The sequence below is a fragment of the Schistocerca americana genome, chromosome 1 (assembly GCF_021461395.2).
Source record: "Schistocerca americana isolate TAMUIC-IGC-003095 chromosome 1, iqSchAmer2.1, whole genome shotgun sequence".
NCBI classification, from domain to species: domain Eukaryota; kingdom Metazoa; phylum Arthropoda; class Insecta; order Orthoptera; family Acrididae; genus Schistocerca; species Schistocerca americana.
In genome coordinates this window covers 878,971,507-878,993,398 of record NC_060119.1, presented here as the reverse complement: position 1 = coordinate 878,993,398, position 21,892 = coordinate 878,971,507, and the positions used below count along the sequence as shown (strand labels likewise).

At 37.4% G+C, this 21,892-nt stretch overlaps 1 protein-coding gene across 2 annotated transcripts in view; it reads right to left on the bottom strand.

Annotated features, from left to right (window-relative positions):
* LOC124614170 (protein germ cell-less) overlaps positions 1-21,892 on the bottom strand; it is a 102,373-nt gene that overhangs the window by 36,967 nt on the left and 43,514 nt on the right. For both annotated transcript variants that reach the window (XM_047142922.1, XM_047142923.1), the window contains exon 5: positions 18,838-18,968. In XM_047142922.1, the coding sequence (XP_046998878.1) occupies positions 18,838-18,968 (131 nt within the window). The remainder of the gene's footprint in view (positions 1-18,837; positions 18,969-21,892) is intronic.

Genomic DNA, 21,892 nt, shown 5'->3' with positions numbered 1-21,892 from the left:
CACCTTCAGAATTTGAAAGAGAGTATTCCAGTCAATGTTGTCAAAAGCTTTCTCTAAGTCTACAAATGCTAGAAACGTAGGTTTGCCTTTTCTTAATCTTTCTTCTAAGATAAGTCGTAAGGTTAGTATTGCCTCACGTGTTCCAACATTTCTACGGAATCCAAACTGATCTTCCCCGAGGTCCGCTTCTACCAGTTTTTCCATTCGTCTGTAAAGAATTCGCGTTAGTATTTTGCAGCTGTGACTTATTAAACTGATAGTTCGGTAATTTTCACATCTGTCAACACCTGCTTTCTTTGGGATTGGAATTATTATATTCCTCTTGAAGTCTGTGGGTATTTCGCCTGTCTCATACATCTTGCTCACCAGATGGTAGAGTTTTGTCATGACTGGCTCTCCCAAGGCCATCAGTAGTTCTAATGGAATGTTGTCTACTCCCGGGGCCTTGTTTCAACTCAGGTCTTTCAGTGCTCTGTCAAACTCTTCACGCAGTATCTTATCTCCCATTTCATCTTCATCTACATCCTCTTCCATTTCCATAATATTGTCCTCAAGTACATCGCCCTTGTATAAACCCTCTATATACTCCTTCCACCTTTCTGCCTTCCCTTCTTTGGTTAGAACTGGGTTGCCATCTGAGCTCTTGATATTCATACAAGTGGTTCTCTTCTCTCCAAAGGTCTCTTTAATTTTCCTGTAGGCAGTATCTATCTTACCCCTAGTGAGACAAGCCGCTACATCCGTACATTTGTCCTCTAGCCATTTTCCTTGCTATGCATAGTTAAAATGCTTATTTTTTACTATAATCTCCTTTATTATAATCTACTGATACCACTCTTCCATCTGGAGAGCTGTATTTTCCTTTCATAAAATGACTTTCAGTGTTTATAACAGTCTATATTTTATTGATAATTCCAGCTTTATACAGTTCCATTTCTATAATCAATGTACTGAGGTATTGTTCCAAACAAAAGTGTTTAAAAAATACAATTCCTTAATATAAACTAATACCTGAATAAATTATTGTTGATTTGACCCTCATCCAATATAGCTGTGTGTGTCTGTCTTTTGCTTAATCCTGTAGTACACCTAGTTTCTTTGATCATTTCTTATTTAAAATCTCAGGTAAAACAACACCTGGTTCCAGAACAACTGTTTATGTCAACTTCTGTTCATGTCTGCAACCACTCAGAAAATGTACAGTTGATGCAAAGAACATGACGATGGCTATAATTTGAATAGCTTGTAACATTATAAAAGAGTCAAGCACATTACAGACTACACAGAACTGTTCATAAAAGTAATGAACACTTGTAGCTGTGAGTGTAATTAAGGGAGTCATTCCTCATAAAAATACTGTACTGCACTGTCTAAAACTGCACAAAAAAATCTGCTCTGTGTCAGTCCGATGATTTCACGCAACAAAATAGTATTTGAAAACATGAGGTGAAGTGAAGGAGGAACAAAACTAAGAAATACCTGAATATCGAGGGACTTAGTACAGCGACTTCATAGTTTGGTGACACAGTGAACAAGCTGATAAGCAACTGCATGACAGCAATATTCAGACTGAATCCTACTTCCAACAGTAATTTTTTTGTTTTGCTGCATTAATTTGTTCAATACATAGGTTATTCTCAGTTCAGCCAACCAGTAAAAAAGCATTTTCTCACCTAACGTCTCAGATTTGGATGAAGCTCTACATTTTTGTTCTTCCTAGGGAGAGATCAAATTTTAGCATCTTATCCCTCTCCGCTTCCATTTTATGGCACTTGCTAATATTTGTAAAATAAAAAAAATGATAATTTATCTCTGATCTAAACAATGTGAAATATAGAAGTTACATTGATTGATATGATTTTATTTTATTTTATTTTATTTAAGCAGGAAGACAAAAACAACAGAGTTCTTAACACAGTGTTGCCCACACTGAAACTGAGTTATTGTGCGATTCATTTTCTGTTATTCTAGTAAAGCCAACAATATCTTTGAGGAATAGAAGGAACCATTTATTCATTACTTATTACGACATAATTTCTTCAGGCTTTAACAACCAAAATATTCTGTATCTTTTGCCCCCCAAGGCTTTCCATTGGGAGACTAAATGTTGTGTGGTTTCATCCTCCTCAACACACGTCTACACTTAGGGCCTTCTTCCTTTGTACCCATAGTGTGTAGTTGTTTCTTAAAGTTCCTGTGGCCAGTCATGAGTCCTACCATCAGTGGAAGTTACACAAGGTGTTCCAAAACTATTCATTCAAATTAATACATGAGGTAGAGAACATCAAAACAACTATACAGGGTGAGTCAAAAAGGACTTTACAACTTTGGAAAGATATCAAAATTTATTGAGATAACTTAGAAAATCAGCAGATGTGTCATTTTGTAGCAAGTAACCTCACATTTCACACAAAAATATCAAGTGTCATTTTAGTTCAATGTGACTACCATTTGTGATGTGGCGAACATCCTACTGGTAATAAATTTCTTCCCACGATTATTGCAGCAAATCAGGCGTAACTAGTGCAACAGCAGCATAGATTTGATTTTTCAGTTTGGTTAAATTATTTGGTTGGGAAGGAACATACACAGAGTCTTTAATGAAACCCCAGAGAAGGAAATCCACTGGTGTCAAATTGAGGGTGCAAGGTGGCTATGCGACTGCTCCTTCATGGCCAATCCACTGACTTGGGAAGCAATTATCAAGGAAACTTCAAACTTCCATGTGGAAATGAGGTGGTGCACCATCTTACTGTTAGTAAACCATCCCACCACTGTCATCTCCATCAATCTCTGGGATTAAACTGTTTTCAAGTGTATGCAGATACATAATACCAGTGACAGTTTTCTCCATGAAGGGGAAAGAGCCATACACTTTCAATTTGCTACAAGCACAAAACACTTTAACTTTGGGCCTGTCATGAAGATGTTCCAGCATCGCATGAGGATTTTCGCCGCCCTATGTTCTGCAGTTGTGGGTGTTCACAATGCTACCGATAAGAAACGTTGATTTGTCACTGAAGAATATTATGTTCAGGAATTGTCTCATTGTCCTCTACCAATGCAACATTTGCGCACACAATTTCCCAAGAGCAACCGTATCTGCTTCACTAATGTACTGTGCTATAGTAAATCGCATGCTTTCAAGTGTAAACAACTATGCAGCACTCACCAAATGGTCTTTTGAGAAATGTCAGTTTCACAAGACACACGTTGCATTGACTTTTGTGAACTGTGGGCAAAGCTCACCCTGACCTGTTTGCCAATCATCAATATGTGGCGACCTGGTCATTTATTCCTGTTGCAGTGAACATCCCATTTCAACAAAATTCTTGTGACAAGAGTAAATTGTAGGCCTGCTTGGAGATCCTCTAGTGTATTCAGTGCGAAATTTATGCTGAACAGTTGTTGCAGAGTTTGTTTCATGAAACCAAGAGACATAGCGAGCACACTCTGTACCAACGAATGTAGTCATTTTAACTGTGCTCTACTATGGCATTCCTGGTGGTGGAATGGGGTGCTGATGTACTGCGTCAAGCAAACTTGAGGTAGTTTCTACAAAATGAACATTTACTGATTCTGTAAGTTATCTCAATAAATTTCTACATCATTCCAAAGTTGTAAAATCGTTTTTGATTTGTCCTGTATTTAGTTATGGTATGTGTGGGCCCTTATGGCAATTTCTGATGCTAGCGATGATTTACCCAGAAGACTGTTTACTGTGCTAATTACAGCAGTGACATTCACAGTAAGTGCTTGAATGCATGGCCACTGACATTTATGTATGCAGTGCATCATCAGACCATTGACTGTCAATTCAAAGATTCCTGGCATGTCTGCAATGGTACCAGTAGTGATTGCAATTGTAGTGATGAGGTATTCTCCTGTTTCCACAACTGTTTCATACACCAGCAGCTTCATATGTCCCCAGAGAAAGAAACCCTGACACATGAGGTTAGGTGACTGGGGGTGGCCAAGCCACAGGCCACCTCGACCAATCCATCTATTCCCAAAGGTGGCTCTCAGATGATTCCTTACAGTAAATCGAAAACAGGCTGGCGCCCCATAATGCTGGAAGTACATCCCTTGTCTAACATTCAAAGGTACATCCTTCATCAGTTCTGGCAAAATGTATTCCACGAACATGTGATATTTCCATCTGTTGAAGCAGAATGGAAGAATATATGGTCCAATCAAGTTATCACCAAGAACGCCAGCCCACACATTAACACCGAATTGCTGTTAATGAGCACGAGGTAATGTACCTTATCAACCCAAATGTGCCCAAACAAGCGAACTATGGATGTTGAAGCAGTATTCACAAATAAACAGAGCCCCAATGGTGTACATGACCTCAGCCAGAAATAAAGGGTGCAGGGCAGTCTGTTGTAAAAACCACTGTGCGAACTCCATGCACTTGGAAAAATCTTTAGGTGCTAGTGATGCCATGTGGACAGAAAGGACGAAGCTGCCGGTCATGTAACACATTCCACGCAAGGAATGTTGACACTCATAATACAGCTGAGTCATGCATAGGCACAACAAAAAGACTTGTCATAAAATAAAACTTTAGGCCTGTAAGGTCTTCAAAAAAAAAAAAAAAAAAAAACACCATGGGCACGCACGCACACGTGTGTGTGTGTGTGTGTGTGTGTGTGTGTGTGTGTGTGTGTGTGTGTGTGTGTGTGTGTGTGTGGGGAGGGGGGGGGGGGTTGTGTAGTCTATTTTTGATGAAGGCCTTACGGGTCAAAAGCTTTATTTGTAACAAGTCTTTTTGTTGTACCTATCTGCAACTCTCCACCTCCGCAATATGGTGAGTGGCAACTTTCCTTTTCATAATATTGTTACATTCCATCCTGGATTTTCCGCTGTTTGACATTCCACACAAGGCTACATCTAGCACCAAGGATGTGCGCAATACATCATTTACTTGTACATGGAATGTCTTCACCATGTCACAGAACCTTTAAGTAAAACCATCAAAAGAAGAAATAAATTTATACCTACATTTCTGAATTTTATTTTATGAAAAAACATGGTTCACTATTACATCGAACATCACATAAAGGAAAAGGGATAATCCGTAATACATTTTTCCAAATAAATCCTAAGGGAATGGGCAATCACTAGAAAAAAATCAAATTAATGGGTTTTTTGTTTATTATTTTTTACAAATGATATTTTTTTTAATTTTTTAATTGAGTATCTAAAAAAAAAAACATTTAAATTTCATGGGCCCTGAATAATATGCTTTTGATATAACTGAAATTTTAATTTATTAAAACTCCTAACACAAACAGTCTACACAGTCAGTTTTTCAGCAAATAACTGTGAAGAAAGATCACTCAGCACCAATATTCAAATCCCTTTGATGAACTAAACTCCATCCAAACAGGCCTTCGAAAGCCCAATGGTACCAACCGGCCACTGTGTCAGACATGTAGTCGCACACCACTCTCCCGGGTGTATGTCAGTTTATGACACCAGAGCTGGTACTTCTCAATCAAGTAGCTCTTCAGTTTGCCTCACAAAGGCTGAGTGCACCCCGCTTGCCAACAGCACTTGCAGACCAGATCGTCACCCATCCAAATGCTAGCCCAACCTGACAGTACTTAACTTCATTGATCTGACAGGAACCGGTGTTACCACTGTGGCAAGGCCATTGGCACTTTGATGAAGATATATGTTTATAAAGTCAAATTTATTTTTTATTGACCTGCAAAGCCATCACTAGGATAGTGGATTGTTTTTAGCACTTTAATGTCTTTCTTTGATGAATTCCGTCACAGTTTCTTGAGTTTTGCGGACAATACAGGCATCAAGTTCCATGTTATCTGATATAGCATAAAGACACTAACCTTTCATTTTTATAATTTTTTATAGTAGCTATAACAGGATGTATAGTGCAAGAGTCATAGGATGTTTAGTGAAAAATCCAGACATCCAAAAGTATCAATGGGTGTCATCCTAGATAGTAAACAGAGTAATTTTTACTAATGTTCATTGATACTGTGGCAGCATTTACTTCAGATGATTCTTTAAGAGTAATATTTTGATTGAAACTGGGCAATGTAAGAAAACTGAGCAAGTTTTACAAATTCAGATGAAATATCCTCAACAAAATCAACAATGTTTACAGTACATGTGACCATTTGTGTGGTGCCCCCTCCCTTTCTCCAAGGGAACAAGGCAGTGTTTCTTTCGACGCACATTTGTTACAGTATACCATACATGTAGAGATCAGGTTTTCATATTCTACAATTTTTGTGGAATGTTTGTAGCATTTTTCAAATGGCATTGTGTTCATTAGTAAAATTATGGTCTGGTGAATGATGAAGAGTGAGAGGGTACCATTATTACCTTCTAAAACACACAATTTGGGGTAAAGAGAACTCAATGCAGAAAAAGCCTACAGCAATTGCTAGATTTTTGCATTAAAAATTTGAATAAATTTAGAGTATACTGCCCAATATTAATCATTTACTTTTACACTGCCTTTTCTCTGTACTTCCAACATCTTTTATTGCTGGTAAATCTCTAGACTGTTCATCACTTTGCTAAAAATTATAACTAAATCAGTTATTTCAGATTTTGGTTTTGGTCCTCTTTTCATGCTCGATTCCACTGAGAAACCCTTTCACTGAAAATGATTTTGTGCTTGCCATATCTTAGAAACTATTTTGAATTTTTTCCCAAGACCAGTTCTACAATGCTGCGATGGTCAACAACTGAACATTGTACCTCGGCGTAAACTGTTCTTTATCTTACCAACCAGCAAGTCCATATCCCATCAAGATTTGTAGCTTGTAAATATTACCATATGTGATCCTTTGGAATACTCATTGAATATAATAGAAAAGAGCATGGTGTTATCGTACAATTTATGCATCCTTCAAGAGCTTCACCATCCCTCCATTGGCCCAATCCAAATGATATTTTTCCAGTTCTCATTACTCATGTTCTTCATAACATAAAACATCAACTGAAAAAGCTTGCCACTTTTCAGAGGAGTGTTTGCATTCTATTAAAAAAAAAAAAAGTTACTGTTGTAAATCACGTCTTCTGTATGTAGTAGTCATGTTTAAAAATGTTTAATTAACTTTTCTTTTTTCCTTCCGCAAGTTTAGTCACTTAAAATTTCAGTTAAGTCAAAAGCATTTTATCCAGAACCTTTGAAATTTCAGTGGTTTATTTTAGGATGTCAAGAAATATAAAAATAATAATGTCTGTTACAAAAAAAGAAAAAAGGAACAAAAAACAAAAACTGATTAATTTGATTTTCTTAATTAATAATTCATGCCTTGATGATTATTTTGCAAAAATACTTAATATTTGACATTATGGTGGACCTTGTTTTTACAAAATAAAAATACAAAAATTTAAGTATAGATTTTTCCTGTCTTTATGGTTTTACTTAAAAGTATGAGATAATTACTTTTACAATCCTTATACTAAAAGCCAACTTAAGCCCCAGGCAACGCAAGCCACCACCCTTGGCACCACAATGAGTATTTAACTATTCAATTCCACACAGATTGTAAAATAAACAAAAAATTGTTAATTTATTTTCAAAATGTTAGCAACTATCTTGTGTCATTACAATGATAAATACAACAAAACTTCCAAATGCCAAAGTGTCATAAAATGAAAGTGAGAGACAAAATGCTAAAATCTGGCACTGTTACTTAACTCCACAGGGAAATCAAATAAGCCAAGTTTCATCCAAACTTGAGATGGTCGGTGACATGGCCTGGCTGGCTTGACCTCTACAGAAACATGAAATTAACGCAATGAATAGTTCATGGTTTCATGGTTCTTAATAACAATTTTTTGACCCTCAAAAGGGCGCAGCATATAGTTTCTTCACTACTTAATGCCCACACCGAAGGCCCTCCCTCCACTTCACTGACTTTCTGCACTCTCCAAGGGGATCATTCTACGAGGTGAAAAATAAATATTTCATTTTTTGCCACCTCCTCCCAGGCAGCAAGAACCACATTACAAAGGTCATTATAGCTTCTTGGCACAGGGTCAGGCCAGTTTTCTCATATGGTACATTTCTTCTTTGCCCGATTTTTTTCAATGGGGCTGAAGTCTGGTGCAGGACGTGACCAGTTGAGAAATCACAATTTTTTCTTCCTAAAAAGATTAAAACTGTGTGCTGCACCCATATTCAAACCTGGCTTTCACAAGCTAGTGCACTACCAACTGAGCTATACTAACATGATTGGTGACAGACCCTTACAGCAAACTTCCCAGGTTTGGGTCCTGGTCTGGCAAACAGTTTTAATCTGCCAGGGAGTTTCAAACTGGTTCACACTACATTGCAGAGTGAAAATGCATTCTGGGAACAATGTACCAGGCTGTCGATAAGCCTGGAGCATTTTTCCATGAAACGTAACAGCTTATTCTTCATATGATTCTAAGAATTACTTTAACAACGAAAATAATCAAATACTGATAACATAATGTAAATGTATATGTTACAGTCAAAACCCATTTTTAGTTAGAACATGTTCTTGCTAGTTAAAACTAGTTTTTACTGAGACACTTGGTCAAAACGCGTTTTGCCTAGTTAAAACTAGTTTTAACTGACTTTCGCTTTTGACCAGCAGTAAATTCTAGTTGTAACTAAGGCTATCAATATCAACCAGTAAGAACACATTCTAACTAAACTAGACAGAACTAGTTTTCACTAAATTTATTTAGGGGCAAATATTAAAATTAAGAGCAACTACGTGTTGATTTAAATAAAAAATAAAAAACAGCATTTTTGTATTGTGTAATTCAATATTTATTGGAATACTGATCATACATCCAAACACATTCCAGATAGTGAAAATAAGAAGGCGCCGACGCGAAAATGACGAGTGCTGCAAACTGGATTACAATGGGAAAAACGTAAGAAGAGAAATGCGTATGTATTGTAAAGAGTGGGATGTTGAATTGTATGCAATACCATGCTTTGAGCTATACCATACAAAGAGTCATTTCTAATAAATATTCTTCAAGAAACTGTGTTCCTCATTATATAAAAATTAATAATAATTAATTTTTAATTCTGCAACAGTTTTACTACTGTGAAAACCTTTGAAATGTTAGGTATTCAGTTAGATAATCACTTGCCCCCACAACAATCGCACATACGCGTGTCAAATACGTGCCGCTACAATAAGTGCTAGAGGTGCGGAAAGAATTACGAGGGGCATTGGAAGAGTTCGTGCAAAAATAAAAATCAGTTTTTCTTGCAGCTCAGTTTACAAACAGTTCAATAATGATGAATAATATGCACCTAGTTTTACCCTTTTCCAGATAGCTGATGCATCCCAAAAGACAGTCGCCATAACCTTTCCAGCAGTAGGAATGGTCTTCGCCTTTTTTGGTGCAGATTCTCCCTTGGTAACCCATTGTTTAGAATATTGTTTGGTCTCAAGAGTATAGTAGTGTATCCATGTTCCACCCACAGTGACAGAACAACGCTTAAAGTCATGCGGATTCTTCCTGAACAGCTGCAAACCATTCTTGCAACACTTCACATGATTCCGTTTTTGGTCAAGCATGAGTAATTCGAGAACCCATCTTGCGGATAGCTTTCTAATGTACAAATTTTTATGCAAAATATTATGTACCCATTCATTCGAGATGCCCATAGCACTAGCAATCTCACGCACCTTAAATCTTCTGTCATCCATCACCATATCACGGATTTCATCAATAATTTCTGGAGTGTTAACCTCCACAGGGTGTCCAGAACGTTCAGCATCACTTTTACCCATATGGCCTCTCCAAAAATTTTGAAACCACTTATAAACTGTTCTAATCGAAGGTGCAGAGTCACCGTAATGTTTTTCAAGCTTCTCTTTAGTCTCCGGAGGCATTTTGCCTTTCATAAAGTAATGTTTAATCACCACTCAAATCTCTTTTTCGTCCTTTTTTTGACAATCACTTGACTTCTCTGATTCCCACGAATGCCAAACACACAGAAATAGACCAATACGGCTGAAACTTGGTGTGAGTTCTTTCCAAAGATGCTACTAACTAAACATGACCTCGATAAGCGCCGATGGTGCCATCTCTCAAACTTCGCATGGGCTTTTCAAACGCCCCTCGTACACACGCGGGAAGAGTTCTAGGCGCCAAAATCCCCCGCCTGAGCAGCGCTGCAGCGGTTGACAATAGCCCGCCACTGGGCACTTTTCGCCACAACAAACAACATGGTAGAGGCATTAAGCATGTGCAGATCAGCTTGTACGTATTTATTATGGCAGGTCTAAATCAAGGAAGGCGATGGAAGGAAGAATTTGTGAGAAGGATGTTACAGATTGAAGAGCACGACAAACGAGAAAACCACTACAATGTTATGACAAAATAATCTTATGATAAATTAGTGGACGAAATTGAAGAAGCACAATCAGCTGAGAAAAAGATACAGAAGCAGTACAAAAGGTTAAATAGATTCAAGGTTATTAATATTTGTGGGACCAGAAAGTTAGTGACAAGAAAAGAGCCTGTGAAGTACTACTTATGTGTCAAAGAAATTTTCGACATTATTGAAGCAGCTCATCAGGCCGTCAGTCAAGGAGGTCGAGGCAGATTAAAGGTCGAAACTTCAAGAAAATATGCAAACATAACAGTGAGACAATAAACATTTATCCGTCTATATGTGAAACTTGTCAGGGCAAAAGCAGTATTAAGAAAAGGGAGCGTGTTTCGAAACCTATACTTCATTCAGAAATGAACAGTCATTGCCAAGTTGATCTGATCGACATGCAAACTCAAGAAGATCGTGGATTTAAGTATATAATGGTGTATCAGGACCACTTGACAAAATTTGTTTTGTGTCGTGAACTGCAAAGCAAGAGGGCAGAGCAATTGGCACATCATTTAGCAGATATATTTTTGACATTTGATGCTCCTTGTATTTTACACTCTGACAACGACAGAGAATTTGTTAATTCTGTCATAAATGAGCTGGCTGTTTTTTGGCCTGAGTGTAAACTGGTTCACGGAAAACCGAGGCACAGCCAAAGCCAAGGTTCTGTTGAATGCGCCAACCAAGACGCTGAAAAAATACTGGCTTCATGGGTGCAAGACAACATTACCACCAACTGGTCAAACGGTCTTCGCTTTGTACAGTTTATGAAAAATTGGGCATATCATTCTGGTATTATACAAGCCACTGTAGAAATCAGTGACAACATAATTATACGGACTCCTGTTATTGACAGAGCAAAAGCAGATCTCCCCAATGTTATTGGGATACTTGACAAATTGTATTGCAGCTATGTGTTTCTGAATTGATTTCAATAATTAAGGGCAAATTTCAGACATATTCATTACTTCATTGATTTAATGCTCTGAAAATGTTGCTAACTATTCAAGTAATTAATTAATATTTTAAGTCTTAATACTTACACTATAATATATTTTAGAATATGTATTAAGTACCTAATCACGTTTCAAACAAGCTAATTAAAAGTTCTCGTCCAGATCCGAATTCGGTGTGTCCAAAGAGAACTTCATGTTGCTGGACGGCGTGTCAGAGACAAAGGTATCATTAAGAACTGCTGCCAAGATGGCAGCCTTAGGATCAGGATAAGGATTTGTTTGCTGTGTGTGTAAGAAGGCATGTACTTCAAAAAGGTGCTTTTGTAGGAAAAAAGGAAACCTTTGTAACTCAAAATGTCATGACAGTTTGCCTTGCAATAACAAATAATTAAAATTTAATTGATAAATTTTTTTGGTACATTCTCTTTTATTAAGACTGTAGCAACTTTTGTCATATGTATGAGTAATTAATATACTTTTTACTGTATGATTATTTTGTTTCTGCTTTCATAACTAATACTGTTAATATGACTCTGTAATGTTCCTTAAAATGTTTTTTCAGTGTATAGTTATTTTTGTATTGCTGTAGTTAATATTAATGACTTAGATGTAGTGTTACTCTTAATTTTAATATTTGCCCCTAAATAAATTTAGTGATAACTAGTTCTGTCTAGTTTAGTTAGAACATATTCCTACTAGTTGAAACTAGTTGATACTGATAGCCTTAGTTACAACTACAATTTACTGCTGGTCAAAAGCGAAAGTCAGTTAAAACTAGTTTTAACTGGGCAAAATGCGTTTTGATGAAGTGGCTCAGTAAAAACTAGTTTTAACTAGTAAGTACGTGTTCTAACTAAAAACAGGTTTTGACTGTAACATATAGATATATATATCCATTTACAAGAATTACTTTAGCTTATCTTTCACCTGACACTAAAGCCAATTCAGGTTGCTTAATTATCTGTTATACAGGGTGGGTCAAATGAAAGTGGCCCAGATGAGTGGATATGATTTGATGTGAATGTATGCTTATAACCATGCCCCATGACTTGCACACCATGTGTACACCTGCCACGTGATCCACACCAGTACTGAGTGTAGCGAGGACTGTGTCAGTGTGAGAGGAGAAGTGCAGAGGTCAGTCTGGTGACAACCCTAGCTGACTACCCACGTCAGTCAGTATGCAGTTATTTCATGTGGGGAACCCTCAAATCTAAAATGTATCACAACAGTCCTCATAGTCCCCAAGAACTGCAGCAGAACATTTTGGATGAGATTGCATCAGATCCAACAGTCCAGCTTCAATCCCCCTTCAGCAACTTGCTGACCAGGGCCCAAAAGTGTCAGAAGATGAATGGAGGTCACTTTCAACAGCTGCTATAGTAAGGTTAGTACTGTATTCCCTTTCCTCTGCTGTGTTTCTTTGTACCATGGAATTCTGTTGTCTTGGCCACTATTATTTGCCCCACCCTCTATCATTAGGTAGGATCCATGTAGGTAATTTTACCTTCTGAACACTGAAATGTAATTTTGAATACAGTCATGTCAAGGTATTTGTCAATATTGCATCCATTCACAGCTAGGAAAATGTGTAACAATTTGTTTTGTTACAATTAGAACCATTCAGTTACGAACAATCAAATAATGAAAGAGATACCAAAAATACTGTTTTTACAATGTCTGAAACCTGTAACAGCTCTGATTAACATACCATCAGCTTGTTATGCAATTGGTAATCATAACAACACTTAATCACTTAGTTATTACTGAAACTCATAAAACAAAATTTTACTGACCATGTAAACAAAGTGACCACTTGGATTACTGTAATATGTATTGAAATTCTATTCACATCAAAAAGTAATGTACTGTATAAGAAACCAGAGACATGTTAGGAAGATTTGAGATGGAGAAGCTTCTACGTAATTAACAAAAATATAGTCAGCATTGCTTATTTAAAGCATTTCCACAATATTTCCTCAAAAACAGGAGAAGTGTGGTTGACTTTGTATCACAGTCTATGCATTTTGTTTGTAATTATTGAATGATGTTACTTTTTGTAACCGCTGATAACTTTTGTACTTGTTATTGGCGAGTTTGCTGTATGTAACGACGCATTGATTGTTGTAAAAGGTATACAAAGAATGTAAGAGGAGGAGTAGAGGTGAGCAGTATGAGGGAAGATTCTGATGACTGCTTTGTGACATAATAAGTAGTACAGCTGAAACAAATGTCTTTACATGATTATTGAGAACCACGCACTTCTCCGGCGCATTTTCACTTAAGAAATTTCCAGGAAACATTATCTGCAGCAAAGCCTCAAGTGCAAGGTAAGTTGATGACATTAATCATTATTCTAAAGATGCTGAGTTACACCCACCAAATTACAAGAACTTTATTTACAGCTACCACTAATGCTACCAATAGACAATTAATCTTCTGTTTATTTTGTTTTTGGGACAACATTCCTTTATCCTCAGTGTTGCAGTTACACACCATCCACAATATCATTCCTTCCAGGAGTACTAGTCCAGGAATGCATGCGAGAGAACTGTAAAGTTTGAAATGCAGAAGAGAAGTAATAGTGAAACGAAAGCTTTCTGGATGGGTTGAGAGTCATGCTTGGATAGCTCAATCAGTATAGCACTTGCCCATGAATGGAAAAAAGTTTCAGGTTCAAGTCCTGGTCCACTACATAGTTTTTATCTGCAAGTTGTTACTGTTAAACAATGGAAACTCCAGGTAGGAATATCAACAATGTAGGAAAAGATAGGTTGCTACTTACCGTAAAGAAGACGCGTTAAGTTGCAGACAGTCACAATTAAAAGACACTTACACAAAGCTTTCAGCCACAGTCTTCATCAGCAAAAGAGAAACACACGCCATTCCTACACACAAGTAAGCATGACCACCAGCTCCGGCAACTTGGACATTCCGACCTGAGCTGCCGGGGTTGGCGGTCATGTGTGCACGAGTTGTGCTTGCTTGTGTGTATGAATGGTATGTGTTTCCCTTTTACTCGTGTGTGTTTCTCTTTTACTGATGAAGGCTGTGGCTGAAAGCTTTATGTAAGTGTCTCTTAACTGCGCCTGTCTGCAACTTAACGTACCTTCCTTATAGTAAATAGTAATCTATCTTATCCTACATAGCTATTATTGTTAGATGGTTACAACTATGATTCTAGTGACACATGTTTCAGTTGGCAGAGAAATACATAGCTAGCAGGAACAATGCTGTTGGTTGCTATAAACATGGACTACCGAGGTACATGTTGCAGAATGCACACAATGTAACTTGGCCATTACCTGAACAAACAGCTGTACAGGGAGGGAATAGGGGCAGTGGTGGGATTCTGTTGAAAGCAATTATGACAAAGCACATAGTTCTTGCACTCTTGTGTCACTACCAGGTGTACAAATATAAATTGGGGATTTTTTTTTTGTCCTAAAAAAAAAAAAAAGAAAAAAAAAAACCTCCATGTTAAATTCAGAAGAATGATAAATACTGCTTCATTCACAGAGTGCTCCAGCATTTGTTATACGTTTTTCCCATATTTCAGGCAATTTATGAATACCATGGCAGTAAAAATTTTCCTCTTTTGCTGCGAACCATTCATTGGACCATTTTTTCACATCTCCGTACGAACCAAAGTGCTGGTCAGCAAGTGCTTGACCCATTGATGCAAACACTTGGTAATCAGAAGGTTCCAAATCTGGTGAGTAAGCCACACGGGGTAGAAATTCCCAACCGAGTGCTTCCAATGTGTCGCACACTGGTCTTGCCGTACGTGAAGGAACACTGTCATGAAGAAAAATAACTTCGTGTTGCCTCTTTCAGTATTGTGGCCTTTTTCCAAGTAGTGAATGGTTTAAGTCGGTCAATTGTTGTTGGTAACCTTTAGTATTAACCATTTCCCTAGGTATTAGCAGGTCATAATAGACCACACCCCTCTGGTCCCACCAAATAAAGAAGCATCATCTTTCTGCCAAAGCGATTTGGTCTTGTGGTCGATTGGATGGTGTGCCTGGGTCTATCCATGATTTTTTGCACTTGGGAATCTCAAAATAAATCCACTTTTCACCCCCCTGTAACTATATGATGCAAAAATGACTTCCATTTGTACTGAGAGAGCAAAATCTCTTATGTGCTTTTCCATTTGCCTGTCATTCAAGTCGTATGATAACCAGCTACCAGTCTTCTGGATCTTTCCCATCTCTCATAGCTGATTGCAAACGAGCTTGTTGATTAACGCCCAATTGCTCGGTGAGTTGTTTTTATGTTTTCAAATCATCTTCATTCAATGGTGCTTCCAATTCCACATGGATTACTATTCCAGCATTATGTGAGAGTGCTTATTTTGCTGCACCCGTATCCCACATTTTTCTTTTACTAGATATGTACAATCACACAAGTTTTCGTCAAATGAAAACAAAAAACTAATGCTGTCCGTAAATGCTCTTTGTTTGGTATAAATTTTGACATGCTCAACAACAACAACAACAACAACAACAACAACACTAAGCACACATTTATTTATCATTTTTATTTATTACACTTATTTATCACTCGTGCACATCTGTCACTTGTTGATGACACAACAAAATGGCACAGCATCAAATCTTTAGAGCACAAACTGCATTGGTGTGACATCTGGTGTCCGAAATCCGCATTTCATACTTGTACACGGTAAACCACAGAGAAGCCTTCTTCCTAATTCTGAACAAAACTTCTATTTCCTTCTTCTCTCAACATTGCCCAAATACTATAATTTATTGAAATTAAATTGTGAGATCAATGTGTGGCTGAGAATTTTGATATCATATACATTATAATTTTACGTCCGTAATCACGTATCTACTGGACAGCCTGGTAAGACACCGGCCACTGAAAGGGTATTCATTATGTCACAGGCAGTAAATGATATTTTCAAGATCGCTGGTCTTGGTCATTTTTAAGTATTTTTTTTTTTTTATTTGGTGCTGTTAAGCATTGTCACCTTGAGGAATTGTCACATCACTTGTTGCATTGGTATATAGGCATACATAAGTCCAAAGAATACCATCTCTATAGATACACACAATCGTGGCTCCATCAGGAATGTCTGGAAAATTTGTGTGTTTTTTTAATGATACATCAACCCATATAATAAGAGTTACTCAGTGTTATGTTATAGAGAACTGATACTGAAATCATACATTACTTGCTCATTTGCAAACACTTTGCACTGGAACTGTCACCATAAAATTTTCAGCAAACATCAGTGACAGAAGAGAGAGAAATATTACCTGTAACACACAGCACAATGTCACTTAATTATTTAAGATAACCTGCAACATGTGAGCCAAATAAAAGCATGTCTCATGTTTTCAAGTTATTTGAATTCCATCTTCCAAGATGAGTGTTCCATCAGCTGTAGATGAGTACTCGTTCTCTAGTAAATACTGTCCCTGACCATATAAAACATGTACAAATTATTCCATCTTCCATCATAACCTCTTTCTTCTTGTAACTGCCAGTTTACCCATCATCTCTTGATGATTTCCTCCTTTTTTCCAAACTAAATACCATTTTCATCTGTATCTTTCACATTACCTTTCTTTGATCCAACCAAGTGCTGTGTCACAGTGTTTAATGCAAGAGATTGATATTCAGGAGTGGTTCGCATCCCTCTAAGCAGCTTGATTTAGATTTTGCATGGTTTCCCCCACAATGATTATGGTGAACGCCAAGATGATGCCTCTGTAAAGCAACTGGTCACTTTCCTTCGTCATCTTTGACCTACCTGTGCATATGCTTCATCTCTACCAACTTCATCATCAACAGGACATTAAACCCTGTATTTTTGCCCATCCCTCCTCCCCCTGCTTTCCTTTTGCTTATCTTTTTTCTTAACCTTCTGACACATCTAGAAGAAATCATTAGAATCCTATAACTTGAGCTTCGTTTGCATTCACCTGCCCTTTTTTTTTCTTCAAGTTCATGATATACTTTCCATACTGCCATTCATTATATCAACAGATTCTAAAGTGAGTGTTAGGGTGTTCTTTTCATTCTTTCTTTCTGCTCAAACTCTATTTTTTAGCACTGAATTAGAATATTTCCCTTCAAAGTCCCTGATATATTAAAACTGTGTGATATATTGGTACTCAAATGCAGAGTTTTTCAAAGGCAAGGGACACAATTCAAGACAGTATGGCAAACAGTCTTAAAGAACTGCAACAACATTATATGCTCTGCTGCATAGTGAAAATTTATAAAATATTTACTTTGTTTTGTGATATACCCTATGACTGCTGGATGCGTCACAATCAATAAAACTGATTTCAAGTGATTCCCAAGAAAAACACCACAGATACGTTAACAAAAATATACATTTACATGATTTCTTCTTAAGAATGCTGATGGTTTGTCTAGTTTTCTTAGGAAAAAAAAAATCTTGATAACAAAACTCAGCATCTCCATCACCTGCTCCTCAGCATAATGAATCATCCAGAGAGCTGCTTCTCTCTTTATTTGTACCCCTTCATTTTGCTTTTCTACTATTCTGGTAATGACGCCGTAACATTGTTTATTTCGAAGTACTTCTGGTTTAACTGAAGTGTTCTGAACTTCATGAAAACACACACACACACACACACACACACACACACACACACACACACACACACACACACATTAGAAGCATAGCAAGGAAAATACTCCGACTTAAAAACAATGAAAAGGTGGCAGCAACCTCACATAAGCCCCTAAGTAGAAGTACCAAATTCTGACAGTCCACCTGGACACCAGGTACCATCCATGGCAGAGGATTAACTGCGCGGCACCTTAGATGGACTAACAGCATTTAAGAATGGAAGAATGGTGCCAGGATCAAAGAATGATGAAGAGAAAGTAATTATCACTTATAAAGTGAGGAGCAGTTCCTTGGGAGAGTCAGTATGTCAGAAAGTACCTCTTGATGATCATTTACACTATTGTGCCAAAAACAGGCAATGAACTGATAATATACCAAAAAGAACACTGGACAAAATTAACATCAGCAATATACATGATTTCACAAAATAAACATCTTTCAAGTTTATGATTGTAGAACAATTAGTTTCGAAGAACATCTGGCATAGATCAAGATAATATTTTTTTTCTAAGCAAAGAAAGTTATTTTGTTTTTGTTTTGGTTTACACTGGACATTCAAAGAGTTACATGAACAGTCCATCTTAAAATAATATTTAAAAAATTCTTTTGAGGCATTTTGCATGAGAGTGTATGAGCTAGAATGTGTCAAAATAATATAGTTTTATTTCTGACATGCAGCATTGAACTTTAAAGATATTAGTTATGTTTGGTTTGACTCAACACTTAATACTTTTCAAGGCTTTTGAGTAAGACGAAATAAAGTGTTTCTGCATCAGTTGCAGGTAACAGCTGGATAATGAGTGCCACATAGCACTTTCATTTACATAGCATCCTAAACTAAGGAATAACAAAATGTTTGATGAAGAGAGTATTACCTGATTGCCTTTATCTGATCAGGGAACTCATTGAGACGTGACAGGAGGCTAATTAGGATGAATTTAAATGCATTCTCCTTCACTACATTGAGGCCATACTCACAAGCAGCCTCATAGTAAACAACAGCCGTCTAAAAGATAACAAAACTGTAAGTCTGCCAATATACAAGATAAATGAACACATTAACTACTAAAATATTGAGCACACATAGATGAAATTCTAAATTTAAAAACTGCTAATACAAAGTCAAATTAACTATTATTTATACCTTATTGCCTGTTTTTCTACTTTACCTATGGTCTATCAAATTCATTTTCTCTGTCTCTTAACACCATTTCCTCCCTCTTTCATCATTTCTCTCTGCTATACAAGTCAATCAGAACATTTTACCCTTACCTTGTAAGCTCATTTTCTTAAGTGGCAGGGAGAATAGAGTGATCAAGGAGAGGCAGAGAAAGTAACGGGAGAGATATAGGTGATGGAGGAGATTAATGACAGAGAGGAGAAGAAAGGACAGGAGAGAAGAGGAGAGGAGAGGGGGGAAAAGGGAAGGGGCCATGGATGACAAGGAAGTCAAAACAGAGTGGAAAGATGCTACAGAAGAAGTGATCTGTAACAGTGAGAGAGATACTGTACGAAGATGGTTTGGGAAGGAGAACTGAATTGGGAGAGATGGAGAAAGTGGTGAAAGACCATGGGTGTGGGGAAATAAATGATAAAAGGAATAGGCAGAAAGGAGAGGGAGGAGAAAAGACACCTGAAAGAGAGTTTATTGAGTAAATACACAATGCTGAGCTTCATATGGCTTTAAAACTCTATAGATGACTGCTAAATAAAAAGAAGCAAAACGTCTTCTATCATATTTTTGAGAGAGTCACCTATGTGATGAGAAATGAATTAGCCCTTTCAGCTATACAAACATAACTTTGCAAACTGAATAGACATTTAATACAAATGAGCAGTGGGAAGGAGTAACTTAAGGTATCAAAGATCTTCATTCTCAAAATTATCAAAAGCAAATATAATTTCAATTCTATAAACATGATTTTCTACTATATTCTTCCTGTGCATTCTGTTCAATAGTTGACCAAAAGAGGAAGCTCTGACAATAACACTGATTTAATTACTACTAAGTCAAATAGTCTTCACTGATTCAGGTACTGAATCTATAAGAAGCAGATTGTTTGATATGATTGTTCAGCGATAGCAAAAAGCTTATCCAACAAGGAAAAAATGTTGTATGAAAGAATCATAAATTGTGACTTCATCCAGAACATTTACATATAATGTAATTGGACAGAAATGAAATCTACTCACAAAGTGGTGAGAGAACAACACACATAAAATATATGTAAACTTGCAAGCTTTAGGAGCCACTGGCCCCTCCTTTGTCAGAAGCATTGAAGGGGAAAGAAGAGGAGTGAAGGAAAAGAACTGATAAGGTTTAAGAAATGGGAAGAGTTTCGAAAAGATGCCCAGAACCCCAGGCCAGGGGAGACTTACCGGACAGGACGAGAAGGAAAGACTTATTGTTGGGGTCTGCACCAGACGAGATTTGAAAATTTCAGAGCTAAAAGTTGGGGGCCAGGGTAATATACAAGACAGAGATTACTGCTGAAACAGCTAGCATGTGTTACTTAAAGTTAAAAGCTAAATGCATAGTATGTAATACAGGTGGGGGGGGGGGGGGGGGGTGAAAAATAGACAGGTCAGAAAATGAATATTGTAGAAAATTTAAACAAGGTGAAGGAAAGAGTAGTTACTGAGAAGAAATACTGAGTCTGAAGAAGTTAATGTAAATTAAGGCCAGGTGATGGTGAGAACTAAAGACATGTCGTAATGGCAGTTTTTAGATTCTCAAAATACATTCTCCCAATTAAATTTCACATGGTCCTATTCTGAAACCCATACCACTTTCCTTGCTGTTGACCTCATCCTCACCATGGGTCAGCTATATACTTCCATTCACTTTATACCTACTAACAAACAACAGTACCTACATTCAACAGATGCTATCCTTTCCATTAAGATGTTCCCTCCCATACATTCAACACAAATGTATTTGTTCAGATGTACATTCTTTACAGCAATACACCACCATTCTCACCCCAGCCTTCACTGGACGTAATTACTCCACCAGTCTAGTTCAAAAACAGATTTCCCAACACATCCTATCCAATCAATGTACTGCTGATCCCTCCAAAAAACAACTTAGGTGTTCAACTCTTGTCACTCGATATTATTCTGGTCTTGAATGTATTAATCAGCTACTCTGACAAAGCTATGACCTCCTAAAATCATACCCTTTGAGGCCTATTCTGTCTGACATTTTGCCCAGCACATCTAGAATAGTTTTTTATTGCCCTCCCAATCACTGCAACATCCTTGTCAGATCCTATACTCCTTCTGCACCCATTTCTCTACCCTATGGCTTCTACCCCTATCACCAGCCCCACTGTAAGACCTGCCCTCCTACTACCAACTATATCAACCCTATAACTGGCAAAACATATACTATCAAAGCAACAACTCTGAAATGACCCATGTCATGTACCGGATGTTACTTACACACTGTTCAGCCTTTTACATTGGCATGACTGCCACCAAATTATCAATTAGGGTGAATGGGCATAGGCAGCTGTATACCGACAACACGTATATCTTGTTGCAAAGCATGCTCTACAACATGACAATCATGATCTCAGTGCCTGTTTCACCACATGCGCCATCTAGATTCTTCCCCTAGACACCAGTTTCTCAGGACTCCATAGGTTAGAACTAGCACTACAACATGTCCTTGGTTTCACCACCCACCTGGTCTTAATTTATGTTAATTTCTTGCGTCTCAGCATTTCTTCACAGTAACTACTCCTTTCTTCAGTCCGTTTTAGTTTTCTACATTTTTCATTGTTTTTACCTGTCTATTTTTCACTGCCCCCTCCCACCTCTGTTATGTACAATGCACATAGCTTTTGAGTCCTACTAACTCATGCATGATGTTTAAGCAGTAATCTCTGTCCCACATATTATACTGTCTTCCACCTTTATGCGCTC